The sequence below is a fragment of the Kogia breviceps genome, chromosome 13 (genome assembly GCF_026419965.1).
Source record: "Kogia breviceps isolate mKogBre1 chromosome 13, mKogBre1 haplotype 1, whole genome shotgun sequence".
NCBI classification, from domain to species: domain Eukaryota; kingdom Metazoa; phylum Chordata; class Mammalia; order Artiodactyla; family Physeteridae; genus Kogia; species Kogia breviceps.
The window spans coordinates 42474631-42496230 of record NC_081322.1 but is presented as its reverse complement, the minus strand read 5'-3'; the positions used below and the strand labels follow the sequence as shown (position 1 = coordinate 42496230).

General features: G+C 37.6%; 1 protein-coding gene across 5 annotated transcripts in view; it reads right to left on the bottom strand.

The window, feature by feature from the left end:
• RPF2 (ribosome production factor 2 homolog) overlaps window positions 1-21600 on the bottom strand; it is a 39936-nt gene that overhangs the window by 8753 nt on the left and 9583 nt on the right. For all 5 annotated transcript variants that reach the window (XM_059083638.2, XM_067011661.1, XM_067011660.1 and 2 more), the window contains exons 5-8: window positions 17623-17704; window positions 16876-16952; window positions 12111-12210; window positions 1978-2080 (exon numbers count right to left, since the gene is read on the bottom strand). In XM_059083638.2, coding sequence (XP_058939621.1) covers window positions 1978-2080; window positions 12111-12210; window positions 16876-16952; window positions 17623-17704 — 362 coding nt within the window. The remainder of the gene's footprint in view (window positions 1-1977; window positions 2081-12110; window positions 12211-16875; window positions 16953-17622; window positions 17705-21600) is intronic.

The window sequence follows — 21600 nt, the reverse complement described above, 5'->3', positions numbered from 1 at the left end:
TCAATCACACTGTCCATTTTCTATTTCAAATCAATAGCTAGTAGGTATTACAGGATATAGATATGAAAACCTGGGATTAAAATTTTACACTAGGGTTTCTGATCTTAAAAATTCAGATCTTGGGACTTCCCCGGTGGTCCAGGGGTTAAAAACTTGCCTTCCAATGCAGGGGACGTAGGTTCAATCCCTGGTCGGGGAACTAATATCCCACACGCCATAGGGCAACTAAGCCCTGTCACAACTAAGCCCATGGGCCTCAACTAGAGAGCCCATGTGCCGCAAACTACAGAGCCCACGCACTCTGGAGCCCATGCACCAAAACTAGAGAAGCCTGCATGCTGCAACTGAAAGATCCTGCATGGTGCAAAGAAGACCCTGAGTGCTGCAGCTAAGTCCCGATGCAGCCATAAATAGATAGATAAATAAATAAATAAATAAATAAATAAATAATTTCGTAAAAAATTCAAATCTTTTTTTTTCATTATGGTAGATGCCATGCTAACCTAACAGTGACTCCAGCAATTACATACATCTTAAAGTAAGTAGACGGACAAATATGTGTAGTTACACTGCCAATTTACCCTTGTTCTTAAGCCTGATTTGCTAATTTTCTGTCCATTTTGCTTTACTTTCTCTGTATTTTCTTTCTTTCTTTACAAACTTATCTCTCTTTTCACTAAATGCAAGTTCTGGTAGAAGAGACTACTTCCTTTGAAATTGTTCACCATGAGTTTTAGATTATTGTTATTATTCATTTCTCATTCTCAAAGACTTTTATCTCTATATTTTTAGCTCTTTTGTATCCCAGGGTCTCCTCGTTTAACATAAGTTTTCATGTTAGTGATTTTTCATCTTTTATCTCTTGCTCTATAAATAGGAGTCACCTACTTCATAATATTCTTAACCGCCCCAAAATCAAGTTTGGAAATGCAAACAACAGACTATAGACTTTCAATCTCAACTAGTTAAAAATGATTATAAAATCCTTTGCCCATTATTATTTAAATGAGAAAAAATAGAAATGGTGGTACCACTCATGTGGTGAAAAGAACCGAGCATCTCTGACTCCATACATTTGAGACAAAGATGGATATTACTAACAAAAAAGAGGTGATTACTTAGTTCATTTGGATGTTCACCGGACACAAGCTGGTCAACCATGTATTCCGTTATGATAAAAAAACAAAATTAAAACCATGGATGAAATGCTGAAGTCCACAAATGGTTGCACAAATGGCACAACTGCACGAAGACACTGTCAACACTGGGCTGTCGGTGCTCAGGCCGCACTGCCATGCCACAGCGCGAAGCAGACGTCAGGCTGAATTCAATGTACCAAGGCAGGCAGTTAGTGGGAGTCAATGTATTCTCTAGGAAAGTATGCGCTCCATCTATCAGCGCTAACACTTTATTTTAAATAAGGAAAAAAACAAGTCATGCTTACCTCAAAAGGCAGTTGCAAGTCATTAAGGTTTTTATGAAAACAGAATGTGCTTGTTAGGTTTTATATTTATATTGTGGTGGGGGTATGGGTAGAGGCCTGAGCTGGAGAAAGAAGGTAAAATGAATCTAGCCACTGAATCTTCTTATTACTTTCAGACTCTATTTTTTAGACTCAGGACTTTGAGATTTGCTTTGGCTGGGCTAAGACTTGTGGCTTGGCGCTCTAAATTTAGTCAAGAAAAACAGGGAGATACTGCATAAAAGTATGGCGAGTCAGGACTGAATAAGCGTTCTAAGCTCAGAGGGAGTGTAGCGTTTGATGTCCCAGGGCCCTGGAAAAGCAGGGGAGGCAGAAGTTAGCAGGGGAGTGACAGACCTGAGGATCAGCACAGGGCTCCTTTGTCACTGCTATTCTGCAAACTCTCCAAATAAACGTTGGGCCAAACACAAATTCTAAGTCTGAGCTCTATAAAACAGCCACACTAAAATGCTAACTCTGAGGATTAACAAAAACATGCTAAGAAATGCACTTACTTATAGCTTCGAAAGTAAATCTTCCCATTCAGTGCAGTGAAGTGCAGAACATACTCCAAACCAGCCAGGCGGACATTTGATACTGTGGGGCCTCTGAAGAAATCTAAAAGCACACATCAGGTTGTTTTTTTAAAAAAAAAAAAAAAAAAAAAAAAAGATTAACATACCTTTAAAATTCAGTTACAAATCAGCTGCATTCTAAACGCAACTCTCTGTATCTTATCTAAAAAGCAGCACAAAAACTGATCCCTGAAAAATCTGATAGTCCTGCCCCTCTACCATTTAATCTCATGACTGTATTTCTGTTTAGTTCACTGAGCCATGTAATTTTTCAGTTTTGCAGTTCTCTCTCTAAGTCAATGCTCAGCACCAGAGTATAACAGGTTTATTGTGCATAGTAACTTTTTTAAAAATGTAAAACAAGGTATAAAATTTTAATCAACTAAGACAGATAGGTTAAAATGGCAAAAGTCTATAAAAATGGCTGTTCAAACTTTGACTATTAAATTGAACTAGTGTTTGTTATATGGCAGACGCCAAAAGCAAGAAAATTCTAACAAGGAATCTCAATTATTTGAGCAAAGAAAAGCTATCTAGTGTTAAAGCCAGAAAAGAACCATCAAGATCAATGAGTAGACTGTTTTCCTACAGAGTGGTAATAATACCCAAGTGGCACATATGAGATAATTTTAAATGATACACAGGCAGATATAATCTACAATGCATTATTTATGTTATCATACACCATTTTCCATTGAGAGTAGGGACATAAAGTTTCCTTTTAAAAAGAGGAGTCAATTTAAAGAAAAATCTCCAGTGAACAATGCTATGGATACTACACGGACATGGCTAACGTTATAAAGGTGGCAAATGAATGAAAAGAGTTTGGAAAACAGCAAACAAGTTTGGTCACCTCATTTTACAGATAAAAAGACTGAACTTGGGGGGAGGCTAAATGGAAACACATGAATAACATCTAGCTAAGAAAAAGTTATGCATAAAAGGGTCATCCAAATTAATTACTTAGGAAGAGGTGCCCTAAGACAGGTGATGTCATAAACAGGAAATACCTCATTCTGTCCCAAACTGCAGCCACTCAGCACTTGCTTCCCTCCTCCCATTAGCTCATAAGATGGGAATTATCTCCATGTGCATGGACATATACATCTTTTATAGTTTGCTTTTTCCTTCTTATAGATAACTAAAAGAAAATCACATCACTAACATACATAAAGCAGACGTTAAGTGTGCATACCCTTGTACACACCACCCTTCCTTACTACCACAAATAAAAATCCCTTGGGGGTACTTTTATAAACCAAATATGTACTTTCTCAAGGTATTTTGATCTAAAAATTGGTTTTAATTAATGAAGAACTTTGCCATAGTTTTGCCAAAACCTGACTCTCCTTCAGTGGCCAAGTTAATAAAGCCCCACTCACAGTTGTGGCAGTATTACTGAAGTCAGAGTCATTCTGGGGAACAAGATATGAACATTCCAGTCTCCCCTGAAACAGTTTTTGTAATGCAAACCTTACAGGCATGTGCTTTTACCATAAGCTTTTAAGAAAGAAAGAAAAAAAAGAATGAAATGAGGTAGAAAGTTTTAAGAACATTGACCCTTACCTCACACCATACACAAAAATTAACTGAGAATGGATCATAAACCTAAATGTAAGATCTAAAGTTATAAGACTTCAAAAAATATTTATAAGAGAAAAAAATCTTTGCAATCTTGGGATAAGCAAAGGTTTCTTAAACAAAACACTGTATGCATAACCATTAAAGAAAAAAAATGGATAAAGTACACTTCACAAAAATTTAAAACTTCTGCTCTTTAAAAGACATCACTGTTTGCAGATGACATGATACTATATATAGAAAATCCTAAATATGCCACCAAAAAACTCTAGAGTTCATCAACAAATACAGTAAAGTTGCAGGATACAAAATTAATACACAGAAATTTGTTGCATTTCTATACACTAACAGCGCACTGTCAGAGAAATACCTAGGAATAAACCTATGTAGGGAGTTAAAAGACCTATACTTGGAAACCCATAAGACATGGATGAAAGAAACTGAAGACAACACAAACACATGGAAAGATATACTGTGTTCATGGATTGGAAGAATTAATAATGTTAAAATGACCATAATACTCTATAGATTCAATGCAATCCCTATCAAAATACCAATGGCATAGAACTAGAATAATTTTAAAATGTGTATGGAAACACAAAAGACTCAAACAGTCAAAACAATCCTGAGAAAGAACAGAGCTGGAGGAATCATGCTCCCTGACTTCAGACTACACTACAAAGCCACAGTACTCAAAACAGTATGATACTGGCACAAAAACAAACACATGGATCAATGGAAGAGAACAGAGAGCCCAGAAATAAACTCACATACTTAAGGTCAATTAATCTATGACAAAGGAAGCAAGCATATACAATGTTGAAAAATCTCTTTGGTAAATGGTGCTGGGAAAACTGGACAACTACACGTAAAAGAATGAAATCAGAACATTTTCTCACACAATATATAAAAATAAACTCAAAATGCATTAAAGATCTAAATGTAAGACCAGAAACCATAAAACTCCTAGAAGAAAACATAGGCAGAACACTCTTTGACATAAATTGTAGCAATATTTTTTTTTGAACCTGTCTCCTAAGGCAAAGGAAACACAAGCAAAAAAAAAACACAAATGGGACCTACTTAAACCTAAAAGCAGAAGATCTGACTAGACATTTTTCCAAAGAACACATACTGATGGCCAACAGGCACATGAAAAGATGATCAACACTGCTAATCATCAGAAAAATGCTAATCAAAAGCACAATGAGGGCTTCCCTGGTGGCGCAGTGGTTGAGAGTCTGCCTGCCGATGCAGGGGACACGGGTTCGTGCCCCGGTCCAGGAAGATCCCACATGCCGTGGAGCGGCTGAGCCCGTGGGCCATGGCCGCTGGGCCTGCGCGTCCGGAGCCTGTGCTCCGCAAAGGGAGAGGCCACGGCAGTGAGAGGCCCACATACCACCAAAAAAAAAAAAAAAAAAGCACAATGAAATATCACCTCACACCAGTCAGAATGGTTATCATCAAAAAAACCACTAATAACAAATGTTGGTAAGGATGTAGAGAAAATAGAGCCCTTGTAGGAATGTAAGTTCTACAGGCACTGAGGAAAACAATATGGAGGTTCCTAAAAAAACTAAAAATAAAACTATCATGTCCAGCAATTCCACTCCTGGGTACACATCCAAAGAAAAAAACACACTAATTTGAAAGGATACATGTACTACCTCAAAGTTCACAGCAGCATTATTTACAATAGCCAAGATATGGAAGCAACCTAAGTGTCCATCAACAGATGAATGGATAAAGAAAATGTGATGTGTGTATGTGTTTATATACACACACACACACATATATACACACATATATATATATATATATATATATATACACGCACACACACATACATACAATGAAATACTACTCAGCCATAAAAAGAATGTAATTTTGCCATTTGCAGCAACATGGATGGACTTGGAGAGCATTATGCTAAGTGAAATTAGTCAGAGGACGACAATGTATGATATCACTTGTATGTGGAATCTAAAAAGTACAACCAACTAGTGAACATAACAAAAAGGAAGCTGACTCACAGATATAGAGAACAAACCAGTGGTTACCAGTGGGGAGAGGGAAAGGGGAGAGGCAAGAGAGGGATGGGGGTTAAAGGTACAAACTACTATGTATAAAATAAATAAACTACAAGGATATACTGTACAGCACAGGGAATACAGCCAACAATTTATAATAACTATAAGTGTAGTATAATCTTTAAAAATTGTGAATCACTATGTTGTACACCTGAAACATATAATATTATAAATCAGCTTTACCTCAATAAAATAATTTTTCAAAAAAAAGACATCACTAAAAACAAAAAGGCAAGGGACTTCCCAGGCAGTGAAGTGGTTAAAGACTCCATGCTTCCACTGCAGGGGGAGTGAGTTTGATCCCTGGTTGGGGAACTAAGATCCCACATGCTGCATTGTGTGGCCAATAAATAAATACATAAATCAATAAAACAAAAAGGCAAGCCACAGATCAGGAGAAAATATTCAAAGATTATATGTCAGACAGACAAAAGACTTATCTCACACACACACACACACACACACACACACCCACACACTCTCTCTCTCTCTCTCTCTCTCTCTCTCTCTCTCTCTCTGTCTCTTCCACATTAGTACTCAATAAGAAGACAAATAACCAAATCAAAAAATCAGGCAAAGATCTGAACAGACACTTTACCAAAGAGATACAAATGGCCAATAAGCACATGAAAAGATATTCAACATTATTAGTCACCAGAAAATGCAAATTAAAACTGCAATGCTATCACTCCTTTATTTTGTAGATTTGACTTCGGAAACATATTACTGTCAGTATTCAACACCTATTAGAGTAACTAAAATTAAAAAGAACGGCCTACCAAGTATTGACAAGGAGATGGAGCACCTACAGTTAGTGGGAATGCAAAATGGTGCAACCATGTTGGAGAACAGTTTGGCAGTTTCTTAAAAATGTTTAACATACACTATTCAAATGATCCAACCATTCTATTCCTAGGTATTTACCCAAAGGAAATGAAAACATACGTCCTCACAAAAATTTGTATATAAATGTTCATAGCAGTTCTCCTGGTAATAGTTAAAAGCTGGAATCAATCTAAATGTCCATCAACAGATGAAGGTATAAACAAACTGCAGAATAGCTATAAATGGAATACTGCTCAGTTATAGAAAGAAATGGAGGATTGATACATACAACATGAATGAATCTCAAAACAAACTGAGTGAAAGAAGCCAGGCCAAGAAAAGTACATACTGTATGATTCCATTTCTCTAAAATTCTGGAAAATGCAAAAATGACAGAAAGCAGATCAATATTTGCTTAGAATAGAGAAAAATAATGGATTGCCAAAGGGCACAGCAAAATTCTGGGGGGTGATGGAAAGGTTCTGTATCTTGATTGCAGTGGTGTTTTTAGAGGTATATAAATATGTCAAAATCCATTAAATTTTAAAACTTTAAATATGCGCATTTGGACTTCCCTGGTGGCAGAGGGGTTAAGAATCCATCTGCCAATGCAGGGTTCGATCCCTGGTGCAGGAAGATCCCACATGCTGTGGAGCAACTAAGCCTGTATGCCACAACTAATGAGCCTGTGCTCTAGAGCCTGCGTGTCACAACTACTGCAGCGGGTCTAGAGCCCGTGATCCACAACAAGAGAAGCCACCGCCTGCGCACCGCATCGAAGAGCAGGCCCCACTCGCTGCAACTAGAGAAAGCCCGTGTGCAGCAACAAAAACCCAATACAGCCAAAAATTAAGTACATATTTTTTAAAAGAATTTAAAAATAAATATGTGCACTTGATTGTATGTAAATTATACCCCAAAAATTGTTTAAAAATAATTTAAAATGAAAATCTTAATAAAGTTATCCCTAAAAATTGAAAACAAAATGAAATGAACCTGTGTATTGGGCTGAAGGCATAATCATACAGAAGAGGACTGTTTCAAGTGACTTCAAAACACAGTAATTTGACCATATTCCTAATAGGATATATAGACATATAGAACTGCAAAAAAAAAAACCCACAAAAAAACAGAAAAAAAAACAAACACCCTTCAGTTGCACTCAATATTCATATTACCAGTAGTAATAATGGTACTTTATTCTGAGACTGTTGTATGTGTAGTACAGTATAAAGTAAATGCATCATTATGTTGGAGTCATTGAGAACCTGGATTTTTGTCATGGATGAAGGAAGGTATGTATGTGTACATCTCCTTCTGTCCTAAATTTGAGTTAGAAGTTTCAGTATGAACTCAGGATATATTTTTATCTTAACAAATAAATCTCATAGTTCTGTCCACTGAAAAAGCCTAGAAACAATGACCAACCCAGAAATACTCCCTAGCACACAAAATGTGATTTCTAAAATAATTTCTCACTTAAAAAAAACCCCAGGATCCTTATAGAAATAGCTAATTCCAGGGCTGGAGCAATTAAAGTACAAGAGGAGTCTAAAACATCAAGGGGGTGATGGATTAAAATGTGTTGAAACTCAGAGAACTGTCAAAAAGGCTGACCCTAAACTGGGCAGGAATGATGGTTGAGGTAAAAACGAAGATATTATGAGAATAGGGATAAGGAGAAAAACCTGGTTAAATAGAAATAAGGGTGTAGAAGATAAATTGGTTATAATTAGAAGGAAAGCCCCAGTTTGGACATTTTTTCAATGTATCAATTCCAAGCAAAAATAACACCTTTAGTGTGACTGTGTCCATGAGTAAAAACACTGGGAAAGGGCACAGGAGGATGACCAGGGTGTTGACCGGGAAAGACAGGGGGATGTGGAGTCAGAGAATGGATAAGATTCTGATTCTGACACTTACTAAGTCTTCACTCTGGACATAAGTGAACTGGTCTCAATTTCTTCATCCACAACATGGGAATAATATTACCATAATGAACTGAATGTTTGTTTAACCTCTAGTGTGACTATATTTGGAAATGAGGCCTCTAAGGAAGTACTTAAGGTTAAATGAGGTATGTCATAAGGGTAGGGTCTACTCCCATAGGATTAGAGTCCACATAAGAAGAGACACCAGAAAACTTAAACCCCTCTTTCCTCTGTCTATCTCCCTCCTTCCCTTCCTCCCCAAGGAAAAGTCTTGTAAGCACAAAGCAAGAAGCCAGCAAGAGAGTCCTCAACAGAAACCTGGACTTCTAGAACTGTGAGAAAATACATTTCTGTTGCTTATAAGCCACCCAGTCTATGGTCTTTTGTATGGCATCCTGAGCAGACTAATATAATTATCTCTGTAGAGCTGTAGAAAGGATTAAATTTAATATATTACCTGACCTAACCTATGGCAGTTATTTTATTATATGTATTAAAGTTGATAAGAATTAGGAAATGAGAAAGGTTAAAAAAATTAAAACAATGACCACAGATGTAGGTATGACCACTAATATAGACAAAGGCAATGAAGAAAAAATAAAAAAAACCAGTTAGGTAGTTAAGTTAAAGGTAGGCTTTAAAGGGACACTTAATAAAACTAACCTATTACTTGATTCATTATCATCTTTATATACCAGGAGTAGTCATATTAAAAAATAACCATAAAAAGAAGGATGGACTGGGAGTTCCATGGTGGTCTAGTGGTTAGGATTTGGCGCTTTCACTACTGTGGCCTGGGTTCAATCCCTGGTCCTTTTTGGGGAACTGAGATCCCGCAAGCCACATGGCACAACCAGAATTTAAAAAAAAAAAAAAAATTAGAGGCTTCCCTGGTGGCGCAATGGTTGAGAGTCTGCCTGCCGATGCAGGGGACACGGGTTCGAGCCCTGGTCTGGGAAGATCCCACAGGCCGCAGAGCAACTGGGCCCGTGAGCCACAACTGCTGAGCCTGCACGTCTGGAACCTGTGCTCCACAGCAAGAGAGGCCACGATAGTGAGAGGCCCGCGCACCGCGATGAAGAGTGGCCCCCACTGCCGCAACTGGAGAAAGCCCTCACACAGAAACAAAGACCCAACACAGCCATAAATAAACAAATAAATAAATAGATAATTTTTAAAAATGAATATATGCTTTAAAAAAATTAGGATGGACTGAATCAAAAAATAGGCACTGGTTTTCTGTAAAGAAAAGCAGGACCTGCTAAGATTAACTACAAATCTATATAATATTTAAAGCAAAAGAGAAGCAAAATTTGAATGAACAAAATGGGTATCTGGCATGAAAATACTGAAGTTAACTTTTCTTTCTGGCCAATTACAAAAAGAAAACAAAAACACAACTTCCAAACAGGAAAAAAGCCCTTATAAAATTCTCTTTACCTACTGCTCTACATTATTTCATTTGAACACACGACACAAACCAAGAAGTCTGCAACTTTCTTACTTCTTATTTATATTAAAAACTCAACTTTGCTTAGTGTCAGACAATGTCACTCCATCCTGCTACCTGTCTTTCTTCTTTCTTTATTCCTTTTTGGTTTTCACTCCCTCCCTCTCATCACTGCATTATGTGGCTATTCCTGCCATCTAGTGGAAGCACAAAATAGTAAGATAAAACCATTTAAACAAAAGCAACAAAGCTCTGTTATAACAAATTATAAGTACTTCCCTCACTAATAATAATTATACAGAAGAATAAGGGGAAAAAAGCAGGAAATCTGAGCCAATGCAGTACAAGTACTAGGAATCTTGGCTAAAAAAACTCCTTTGATGTTTCAGGCTATGTAATATTCAAAGAAATGTTGGTCACTGTCTTCCATGTATGATTTTTTTTAAATTAATTAATTTTTTTTGGCTATGTTGGGTCTTTGTTGAGTAGCCCCCGCTCACCTCAACTAGAGAAAGTCTGCACGTGGGCTTTCTCTAGTTATGGTGAGCGGGGGCTACTCTTCGTTGTGGTGCATGGGCTTCTCATTGCGGTGGCTTCTCTTGTGGAGCACAGGTTCTAGGTGTGTGGACTTCAGTAGTTGTGGCACGCAGGCTCAGTAGTTGTGGCTCACAGGCTCTAGAGCACAGGCTCAGTAGTTGTGGCGCATGGGCTTAGTTGCTCCGTGGCATGTGGGATCTTCCCGGACCAGGGCTCGAACCCGTGGTCCCCTGCATTGGCAGGTGGATTCTTAACCATTGTGTCACCAGGGAAGTCCCTTTCCTTTTTTTTTTTTTTAATTCATGGAAAACAGAGGTAAGAACTTATAGCAAAGACTCTGCAAAGGAATTATTCACCATGGGCAGGATGAAGAGCAGAAGCAGAAAAGCACAGGCTTTGGGTTTTGATTCTGCTTCACCTACTTAATAGCTCTTAACCTCTCTGAGCCTCCAACTTCCCATCTGTAAAATGAAATGTTACCAAACTCAAGAGCTTTAGTAAGGATTAAACAGGTAACAGTGATACTTAGTTCTTCAAAACTAGCCATTATGAACAAGAGAAATGAGAAGTCCTGAAAACTGTATTCCTAACAATAAGAGCATAAATAATCCCAATAAGGAAAAACAAAAGCAATGTGTCTGCCCACAAACCTTCTTTGGTTGGCTCAGATTTGTAAAGAGCATGCATATAATTTATTTATAATATATACCCCACCAACTTTTCAAAAGTCATCTAGGGCAAAGTATATAAAAATCCAAAAGAAGGGCAACCAAAAAAGTAAAGCCATAGCTTGTAAGAATGGTGCAAGAAAAGCTCAAATAGAATAAATTATTTAAACTTCAGAAAATGCCACTGAGTATAAGAAGAGTTCATATCTTTAGGGACGAACTAAATTACCTTCCAGAGTTAGAACAGAGCTGGCAGATGTGATCACACAATATTAAGTATTAGTAACCGTTAAGAAATCATGGAGAACAATAATGCCAGCTTTTCAAAAAAGGAGAGAAAAAGTGGTTTAAAATTGGTAAATTTAACATCAATCTCAGACAATAACTATATATCGTATATTGGATTTTAAGAAGGTGGCTTGTGAACACATAAAAAGTAATGTAGTCATTAGATAAAACATTAGGAATGAGCAGAGTTCACTAAGAACCGATCACCTATAAAACCACCTTATGAGGGTTTTTTTTGTTTTTGTTTTTTTAAACGGAAAAGGGAGGAATGAAATTGGTGGAGATGAAGAAAGCAAGTTAAATGGGGTTATAATGTGAAAAGCTTTGTATATCAGACTAAGAAAAACTAATAGAGGTTTTTGAATTGGAAGTGGATGATGTATAATAATCTTGAAAATTTAACTTTTCAATTTTCTAAATTTAATTTAATAATGCCAATAATGACAGAAGATGGGTGCAAGCATTAAATAGGTTGGTACCAAAGTTACTAAACCATCAAAAAGTAATAATGATCTATAGAGTATAACATCCTTTTAACTCTCTCCTGCTTCTAGTGGGGAATAAACAAAATAATGAAAAGGAAAAAAAGAGATCAAAGAGAAAAAGCTGTATATCTAGAGTGAAGTTGCAAACTGCCACGACCGATGGCAACTCTTAGAATGCCTACCTAAGCTATCCTGCAGATAAGTATTAAAATACTTACCAATAAGAAGGTTTTTTAGCCTTCTGTAGTCTTCTGTTACATCAAAATCATCACCTGCGAATATTAACATGGGTTTTGTTCCCTCCGGACATTTACTATTCTAGGAAATAAAAAAAAGTAATTATATAATTATCAAGTCTAAATTGCTTATATGCTGATTTTAAAGCAGTCAATGTTTATATATAGCGGGGGTCCCCAACCCCTGGACTGGTATCGGTCCACAGCCTGTTAGGAACCGGGCCGCACAGCAAGAGGTGAGCGGCAGGTGAGCGAATGAAGCTTCATCTGCTGTTCCCCATCACTCGCATTACGGCCTGAAACATTCCCCATCCCCCCATCCATCTGTGGAAAACTTGTCTTCCATGAAACTGGTCCCAGATGCCAAAAAGGTTGGGGGCCGCTGATACACAGTGACTCATTTTCACATTTTCTTAACTGTCCTAAAACTATGTCTATGAATGCTGATTTTATTTATTCATTTATTTTGGCCACAGTGTGGCATGCAGAATCTTAGTTCCCCAACCAGGAATCGAACCCGTGTCCCCTGCAGTGGAAGCGCGGAGCCTTAGCCACTGGACCACCAAGGATGTCCCTATGAACACTGATTTTAGACTTAAAACCAGAGTGGGGATTCTTTAATTTACAGATTTTTATACTAAAAAATAATTTTTCATTCCACTTCCTCTTAGTGCCAAATTAATAAGTGATTAAAGAATGATGTAAAATACTTTTTATCACTTTCTGTGCAAAGAATAAAATAAAAAGCTAAACTTGCTGCAAAACAAACACAGCCCTCTAAGCCAAAATCTCAGAGTCAAAATAAATTTAATTTCTTTGAATTATTTGTAACAATGTGCCTTTCCTACTGTGTCACATAAGCAGTATTTTTATTTTTATTTTTATTTTTTTTTATTTTAATTTTTTGTGGTATGCGGGCCTCTCACTGCTGTGGCCTCTCCCGTTGCGGAGCACAGGCTCCAGACGCACAGGCCCAGCAGCCACGGCTCACCGGCCCAGCCGCTCCGCGGCACGTGGGATCCTCCCGGACCAGGGCACGAACCCGTGTCCCCTGCATCGGCAGGCGGACTCTCAACCACTGAGCCACCAGGGAAGCCCCAAGCAGTATTTTTAAATGAAAGCTAAAGTGAACTACCAACTAAACATTCACATGGGAAGCAATATGTTATACCAGCTACAGAAAATATGGGCAATCCTCACTCGGCAGGATCGAAGCTCTACTCTAAAAAATATTTTGTCTAGTTCTGGATTTTCTTTTCCTTCTTTTTTTTGGCTGCACCACACAGCTTGTGGGATCTTAGCTTCCACACCAGGGAATGAACCCGAGCCCTCGACAGTGAAAGTGTGGAGTCCTAACACTGGACCGCCAGGGTACTCCCTAGTTCTGGATTTTCTATACCAAAAAGAATGTGCATTTTTGTTTTACCAAAGTGAAAGAAAAAATCAAATAGAAAAAATTATTTAACTGAAGGGTTAATTTATGGAGGAAGAAAAATCGGTCTGAGCTTCCCACTGATTCTAATTTCTCTGCTCTGACACTAATTAAGGATTATCCAAGTGGAGGGGGTGGGGGGAGACAGGACAACAAACAAACATCCTCTGCCCTTGGACCAGAGGTCACGTGTTGCTTCCCTGTTCACCATGACCACTCTTGTTGACATTCTCTGCTTCCAACGCGAACCTGAACTGTCTATACTTAGGAGATGGGCCTAAAATCTGTCTGATTGAGGGCCTGAACAGACCTTCCAGACCCAATGACTCCTCTGTGTTCCATCTGTGCCCAACTAACCTTTAATTTTAAATCATCTCATTTCTTAGGCTTATTTTATGCAGAATAACCATCCCTAGAATTTTGGCCATCTTAGAATACAGGCTTCTAGAATAATCACTCTATGTCCTGGTAGCGTCTAATCACCTGTTGCTTAAGAGTTAACAGAGGGATGAGGATTGGCAATAAAAGTGGGCAAGTAAGAAAAGAAATACCTGGTAAAGATGTCTTAAAAACGAGGAGGTAGAAATAAGAAATAAATATGGAAGGAAAGTGCAACAAAACATGCAACTCCAAAACAAACTAAAAATACGAGGTTGTAACCAAATAACGGGGTCAAAGTGAAGGGGACTGGCTAATAGTCTATGTAGGGATTGCCAATGTAAGCACATTCTCATCAATTAATGAATTTAATAGTTATGGATATGCTCCATGAGTGAAAATTTAGTACTCAATGTATTTTTTCCCCCACACCAAAACAGTACTTTATTTTGTAAATTTTGACCCATTATTACTCCCATGTTATGGTTTTTTCAGCTGTCAAGTATACAAGGTGAAGAAAAAATTTAGTTAGATGGGGGTTGCACCTGGAATAAATTTCTTAAACTCCATATACACGTTTCAAAACTGCTGGGTCCCAAGTCCATCTACGAACCCCCGGGCTGCCAGTATCATGTGCAGCATACTAAAGCTACACTATCTGAGTAGCTTATTAATTCTGCATAAATCGGGTCAATCAATGTGTCAACCTGTAACAGACTGCACACTTTTAACTGAACATGGCAAAATACTCACTCTCTAGAACTTTACATCATCATTTAATGTCAAACAATGAAGCAAATCCCAACAGTATATACAAAAAACAGCTTTGATTTACAAAAGATTGTTCCCATACTGATTAATCCAGGCAGCTAACTCATTGGTTTTTGCAACTTTATTGAAGAAAAATAAATCAGGGCTTCCCTGGTGGCGCAGTGGTTGGGAGTCCACCTGCCAATGCAGGGGACACGGGTTCGAGTTCTGGTCCGGGAAGATCCCACACGCTGCGGAGTGGCTAGGCCCGTGCACCACAGCTACTAAGCCTGCGCTCTAGGGCCCGCGAGCCACAACTACTGAAGCCCGCGTGCTGTAGAGCCCGTGCTCCGCAACAAGAGAGGCCACCGCAATGAGAGGCCAGTGCACCGTGGCGAGGAGTGGCACGACACAGCCACAAGATCTAGTACTCAATTCAAATGGTTCTTGTTAAGAATACGCCTGCCAAACGATACTGATTTTGCGGTTCAGTTTAGAAGCTGCACAGTGACGGGGTATTTCTTTGCTTTGGAAGGGAAGTGGAAAGAGCAGAGGGGTTGGCATGCAGGCATCAGCCAGTGCTCACAGCCACTAACTGGTAACCATGCTAACAGCAGTAGTATCGCTCATCTCCAGGGATTCACACACAGCCCCAAAGACAACCTGTAATAAACTGTAATAAAATGATGGCATCCATAACAAAGCATCACAGTTTATATAGTTTTCAAAATACCTTTCAATATATTAAATTCATTGATAAGCATTTTCACATATATCATCTCGTTTGATGTTGTTATACCTGTTTAATACTTGATTGCAATTGTGGGTCAGGGAAATAACTGACTGTCAGGTCACAAATGCTATCTAAATGACCAAGAAAGGCCTCAAACCCAAGTGTTCTGCCCTGTACCCGAGGAGGGTGGTATAGCTGACCAAGCAGGGATCTGGTAAGAGCCTTTTTTCAAACACACAGGAAACCTAGAAGGCATGTCCTCTTCTTAGGGGAGGCTGGGAAAAGGAGCGATTATATATTTGCTATAATTCTTTCAACTATACAAAGACCCATATACTGAGAACAATTATGTAACTTTCCATTACAAAACTTCAATATCCTTTCTTTCAAAGCCCTTCAGTCCTAATCTTGGTTATACCATTTACTGTATGTATGACTCTAGGTCACCAGTGGAATTCCTCTGGGCCTCAGTCACCAAATCTATATAATACAGAAAATAATTTCAGCCTTAGAGGATAGCTAAGAGGTCTTAAGTGAAATAATGTATTTGAGGGACTAGATTAAGCCAGGAGCAGAGGTCTGAGGGAGCAGAAGCCCAATTTGGATCCAGGAACTGCATTAGGACAGTTTTCTTGCCATTCTGTTTCATAATCCCATTCAAACAAAGGAGACACAAAGATGCAAGTCCTCAAGGGGAAAAGTGAGCTAGCAATTTGGTTCCCAGCAGCCAAAATACTATAGGATCAGCCAAAGCTTCCTAGGTTTAAAATAGGGCTCACTTTGAAAATTGTGGGGACTTCCCTGGTAGCGCAGTGGTTAGGAATCCGCCTGCCAATGCAGGGGACATGGGTTCAAGCCCTGGTCTGGGAGGATCCCACATGCCACGGAGAAACTAAGCCCGTGCACCACAACTACTGAGCCCACGTGCCACACGAGCCACAACTACTGAAGCCCACACACCTAGAGCTCGTGCTCTGCAACAAGAGAAGCCACCTCAATGAGAAGCCGCGCACCGCAATGAAGAGCAGAACCCCTGCTCACTGCAATTAGAGAAAGCCTGTGCGCAGCAACAAAGACCCAACACGGCCAAAAAATAAATAAATAAATAAATTTTTTTTTTACAAAAAGAAAGAAAATTTTCGTATTTCTGAGGTTCCATAAAATGGGTGCTGTGATAATTCAGAGGGAGAGGAGAGCATCCCAATTATGGGCCTAGACAAGAGTTAGTAACGACTCTAAGTCTAACTGTCTACATATGTGTTATACGCTGTAAACATCTCCCTCTTTTTAAAGGTAAAATGAAATTGTGCTTTTTAGTTTAGAGCATACTAGAATAAAACCAAAGTTCTTTCTTCTTTAAGTTACAAAACTGTATCTTTACTCTTCACCACAAGATGTCACTATTGCCCAAGAGCAACATTATAAAATGCTTATTTTTATGATCAGTATCTTACCTTAATATCTTTAAGGGAGACAAACTTCTCGATACCTACTTCAATCATATCCAGCACGTGGTAGTCATACATACGACCTAGAAGGAAAATACAGTTTCTTTTAACCATTTTTTTTCCCAAACAACTGCCTTATATTCACCTACTTATCTGCATGTTCATAATGTCCTAATATCTGCCTCTTTTCTTTCTCCTTAAACCTCCCAAACATGTCCCTGCTTTCTTAAATTTTCAACTCTACCTAGAATGTATTGTTCCAACTTTAGACCTGGAAAGGATCTTAAAAATCACTTAGCCAAACTCCCTTACTTTACAGAAGAGTAAATAAAGGCCCATGGAGGGTAAAGGGCTTTACCTAAGCCAGTGAGCATGCCAGCCCAAGCCTCAATACACAATACAGGGCAAGGGTTTATTTTCAAATGTATTCATTATACAGGTATTTATTAGGGAAGGGTTATTAATTTGTGTGTGTGTAAGTATGCTACTTCTTTTTTTCTAACTCTAATACTGATTTAGGATATATGTTTTATATTTGAAAAACTTCTACAACTTGAGGTAGGGTGATATTTACATGCCCCTTCTTTACCTGAAGACTGGTAGGTAAAAACAAATTTTATTCACATGCACAAGGAAAATAAAAAACTAGTTTAGTGCTTACTGGCTACTCCTGAATCCTCAATACCATCAATTAATCTGAGTCACAGAACTGACTCTATAAAATAAAAGTATTAAAAAGTAAATGATATTTACCTATTACTAGATTATTTGGCCGCTTCTTATTATGGGAGCCAAACATGAATAAAGAACAATCTGACTTCTTTGAAAAAAATTCCTGTAAAACCAAAGAAATCTCCTTTAATCAATGCATAAATGTAAGAACCTTAAGAATTGTACCTCTTTGAAAGGAAGAGGTAAAACTGTCATTATACACAGAGGACACGATACTATACATAGAAAACCCTAAAGACTCCACACAAAAATTACTAGAACTGATCAACATAAATAAAACAAAAAGACAACCTACCGACTGTAAGAAAATATTTGCAAACAATGAGACTAACAAGGGCTTAATTTCCAAAACATACAAACAGCTCATACAATTCAATAACAAACCAACCTGATCAAACAATGGGCATAAGACCTAAATAGACATTTCTCCAAAGAAGACATACAAATGGCCAAGAGGCACATGAGAAGATGCTCAACATCACTATTAGAGAAACACAAATTAAAACTACAATGAGATACCACCTCACACCAGTCAGAATGGCCATCATTAAAGAGTCTACAAGTAGGGCTTCCCTGGTGGAGCAGTGGTTGGAAGTCCGCCTGCCGATGCAGGGGACGCGAGTTCGTGCCCCGGTCCGGGAGGGCCACAGCTGTGAGAGGCTCGCATATTGCAAAAAAAAAAAAAAAAAAAAAAAAGGGAACCCTCCTACCTACACTGTTGGTGTGAATGTAAGTTAGTGCAGCCACTGTGGAAAACAGTATGGAGGTTCCTTAAAAAATAAAAATAGGGTTGCCATATGAACCAGCAATCCCACTCCTGGGCATATACCCAGACAAAACTATAATTCAAATGCACCCCAATGTTCATTGTAGCCCTGTTTACAATAGCCAAGACATGGAAGTAACTTAAAGGTCCATCAACAGATGAATGAATAAAAAAGATGTGATACGTACCTATACTAAGGAACACTACTCAGCGATAAAAAAGAATGAAATCATGCCATTTGCAGCAACATGGATGGGCCTACAGATTATCATACTAAGTGAAGTCACACAGAAAAAGACAAAATATATCACTTATCATATTATATGTGTTATATATGTTATATATGGAACAAATGAACTTATTTACAAAACAGAAACAGACTCACAGGCACAGAAAGCAAATTTATGATTACCAAAGGAGAAAGAGGGTGGGAAAGGGATAAATTAGGAGTCTGGATTAGCAGATACAATGTACTATATATATTGGGTTGGCCAAGAAGTTCGTTCAGGTTTTTCTTAACATGTTACTGGAAAAATAAACAACAAGGTCCTATTGTACAGCACACAGAACTATATTCAATATCCTGTAATAAATCACAATGGAAAAGAATATGAAAATGAATATATATATAAAACTGAATCACTTTGCTGTACACCAGAAACTAACACAACACTGTAAATCAACTATACTTCAATTTTAAAAAAAGAATTGTGCCTCTAAACTAAAAACAAAATGTACATCAGTTTTTTTCAGTGGAAATTAAAGAAGACTTAATGAACTAGATAAGAATAAACAAAGATAAAGGACTTTATTTGTAGCTTTTTACTTCAAATTTTCTGATTTGGGGTACCTAGAGAAAAGATGTTAAGTTTAAGACTAAAAATATATGAAAACTACTAGGTTAATAAATTTTAAAAGGCCCTTTATTTTCAGCTATGCAGTTATTTTGGAATAACACACCAAGTTTTCCATTTGCTGAACAAATGCCTTCACTCAAAGGACACACAGGAATATACTGAGGACTTACATGAATTAATCAATATGGTTCCTTTGGATGTTTATAACTGTACTCATGAGTTTACAATGCATATAACTACTTTTCACTGCAAACTTCATCCACACAGGAATCTTGCCCTAGAATCTCCACACCATCCCAGCTGTGACTAGTTCCATTTTATGTACCAAGCCAGGACTGGCTGACAGATCTATGATGTTCCTACCAGTAAGAGATATCTCCTCCATCTGGCTCTCAAAGATATTGACTTCTATTACAGATTTGAGGGATGGAAACACAATTATGGGGTTTCAATCCTGGACAGCTCCTTCTACACTAGTGCCTATACTTTATATCCCACATACTTTGATTCAGTTTATTGAGATTCCCAATCTTAGCACAAAACTTAGATTGAATGTGTTCTTGTCTAGTTCTAGCATAGTTGGAAAAGCTTCCTAAATTAATGACAAAAATGTTAAAGAACATTCAAAGCAACCATAGTCCTCAACTTTTCTTTACTGAGTGCAAGACCCCCTGAGGTATGGGCCCCTCGTTTGGTTATCATTCATTCCAGTGTTCAAGAAGAAGCAAACAGGAACAAACAACTACCTACTTGCCTATCCACTCCCTGTGTAGAGGATACAGAGTCAGAAAGTCCAAGAATTCTGGCTTTGCCATTTGCTATGGGATCTGGTCAGCCTTTCTGAGAATTAGTTTTATCATGTGTAAATCAAAGACAATAACACTTCCTGAAAAAATCTGCAAGGGCCACATGACACGTCATATGTGAAAGCAACTTTCACTGTGTCTGGCACAAAGCAGTTGTTCAAAAATGTTTTTTAAATGTCCAAATCAATGAAAATCTTTTCTTAAAAAAATTTTTTTTTTTACATTCTCATGTTAACACCCCAAAGCTTTCCATAAACTACCTTTCACATATATATAGTACTCATCTGTCATCCTTCTCCATAAAGTCCACTTTTTGTTAAAATTCTACAGCAAGAATAGACAAATTATCTTCAAAAGACTTGATAGTATATATTTTAGACTTTTTATATGGTATAAAAAATTTTTTTAAATGTAAAAACCATTCTTAGCTTGTGGTCCTCACAGAAACAGGGATTTAGCCCACAAGAGGTATATTTGCTAACTCTTGTGCTAAAGCACAGTTCCAAGATGACAGTGTAAGAAATGTGCTATTGGGGGATGGGCAGTCAGGAGGAGGAATTCAACCAAATTTCCAACATGATCACTGTTTCCACAGCCATTTTGAGCTCTAGTGGTCTGAAATTTATTACAGCCAATGAAATATCTCCTGTCTCTGGAAGTGGGAGATCAAAGAGAGGAAATGCCACAATTTTAAGTATAAGAAAAGCTGTCATATTGACACTGGATTGAAAAAAAAAGTACAGATTCTACAACATAACACTTCTACAAAGCGGTCACTCAACTGAAAGCACCATGGCGTCAAAAACAAAATCAGCCCTGGATAAGTCACGTGTGGAAGAGAGCGATTTCTGGGTTAGACCCTCCATTTCTACTTTCATGATCTCTTCAACAAATGATGGTGAAAAACCCAAGACTATGATAAAAGCAATTTTATTTAAAAAACTATTTATTTTGACAATATTTTCTTAATATAATTTTCACTGCAGTTAGCTGTCAAATTAGGATAAGATGCTCAATTTCAGTTTTCTAATTAGTTATTGAGATTCTTTTCAAAAATTTTTTCTTTTAAATTCACTAACTAAAAGAACAAGCAATGGCATTCCTGTCAAGAGAACATAATCATGCTCTGTTTTTTTAAAAGTCAAATAAAATAGTTTAATCCACATATTCCCTTAAGATTTTCTTTAGTAAGAAACTAATATCATCACATACTCAAAGTCCACTCATCATTCATTATTTATTATATACTACCTTTCATCTTCTGATTTCATTCACTAGACATTTTCATTTAGTTTTGATTGCCAATACACTCAAACGGGAATTTGATTAACTCTAGTAAAGCAACTGACAATTGTTAGTAATCATTTGGGTAGTGTTTCTTGCTCTAAAAACACTCAAAAAAAGTAAAGTAAAATTTTTTTAAATCAAACTTGCTCTATAAAAATAGATCCATAACAAGCTTCCTTTTGACAATCCATCAATTATGCACTTAAAATGTAATTCAATTTTTAAAAATTCTATCAATATACTTGCAAACAGTGAATACATAACATTCACAGTGAAATGTAAG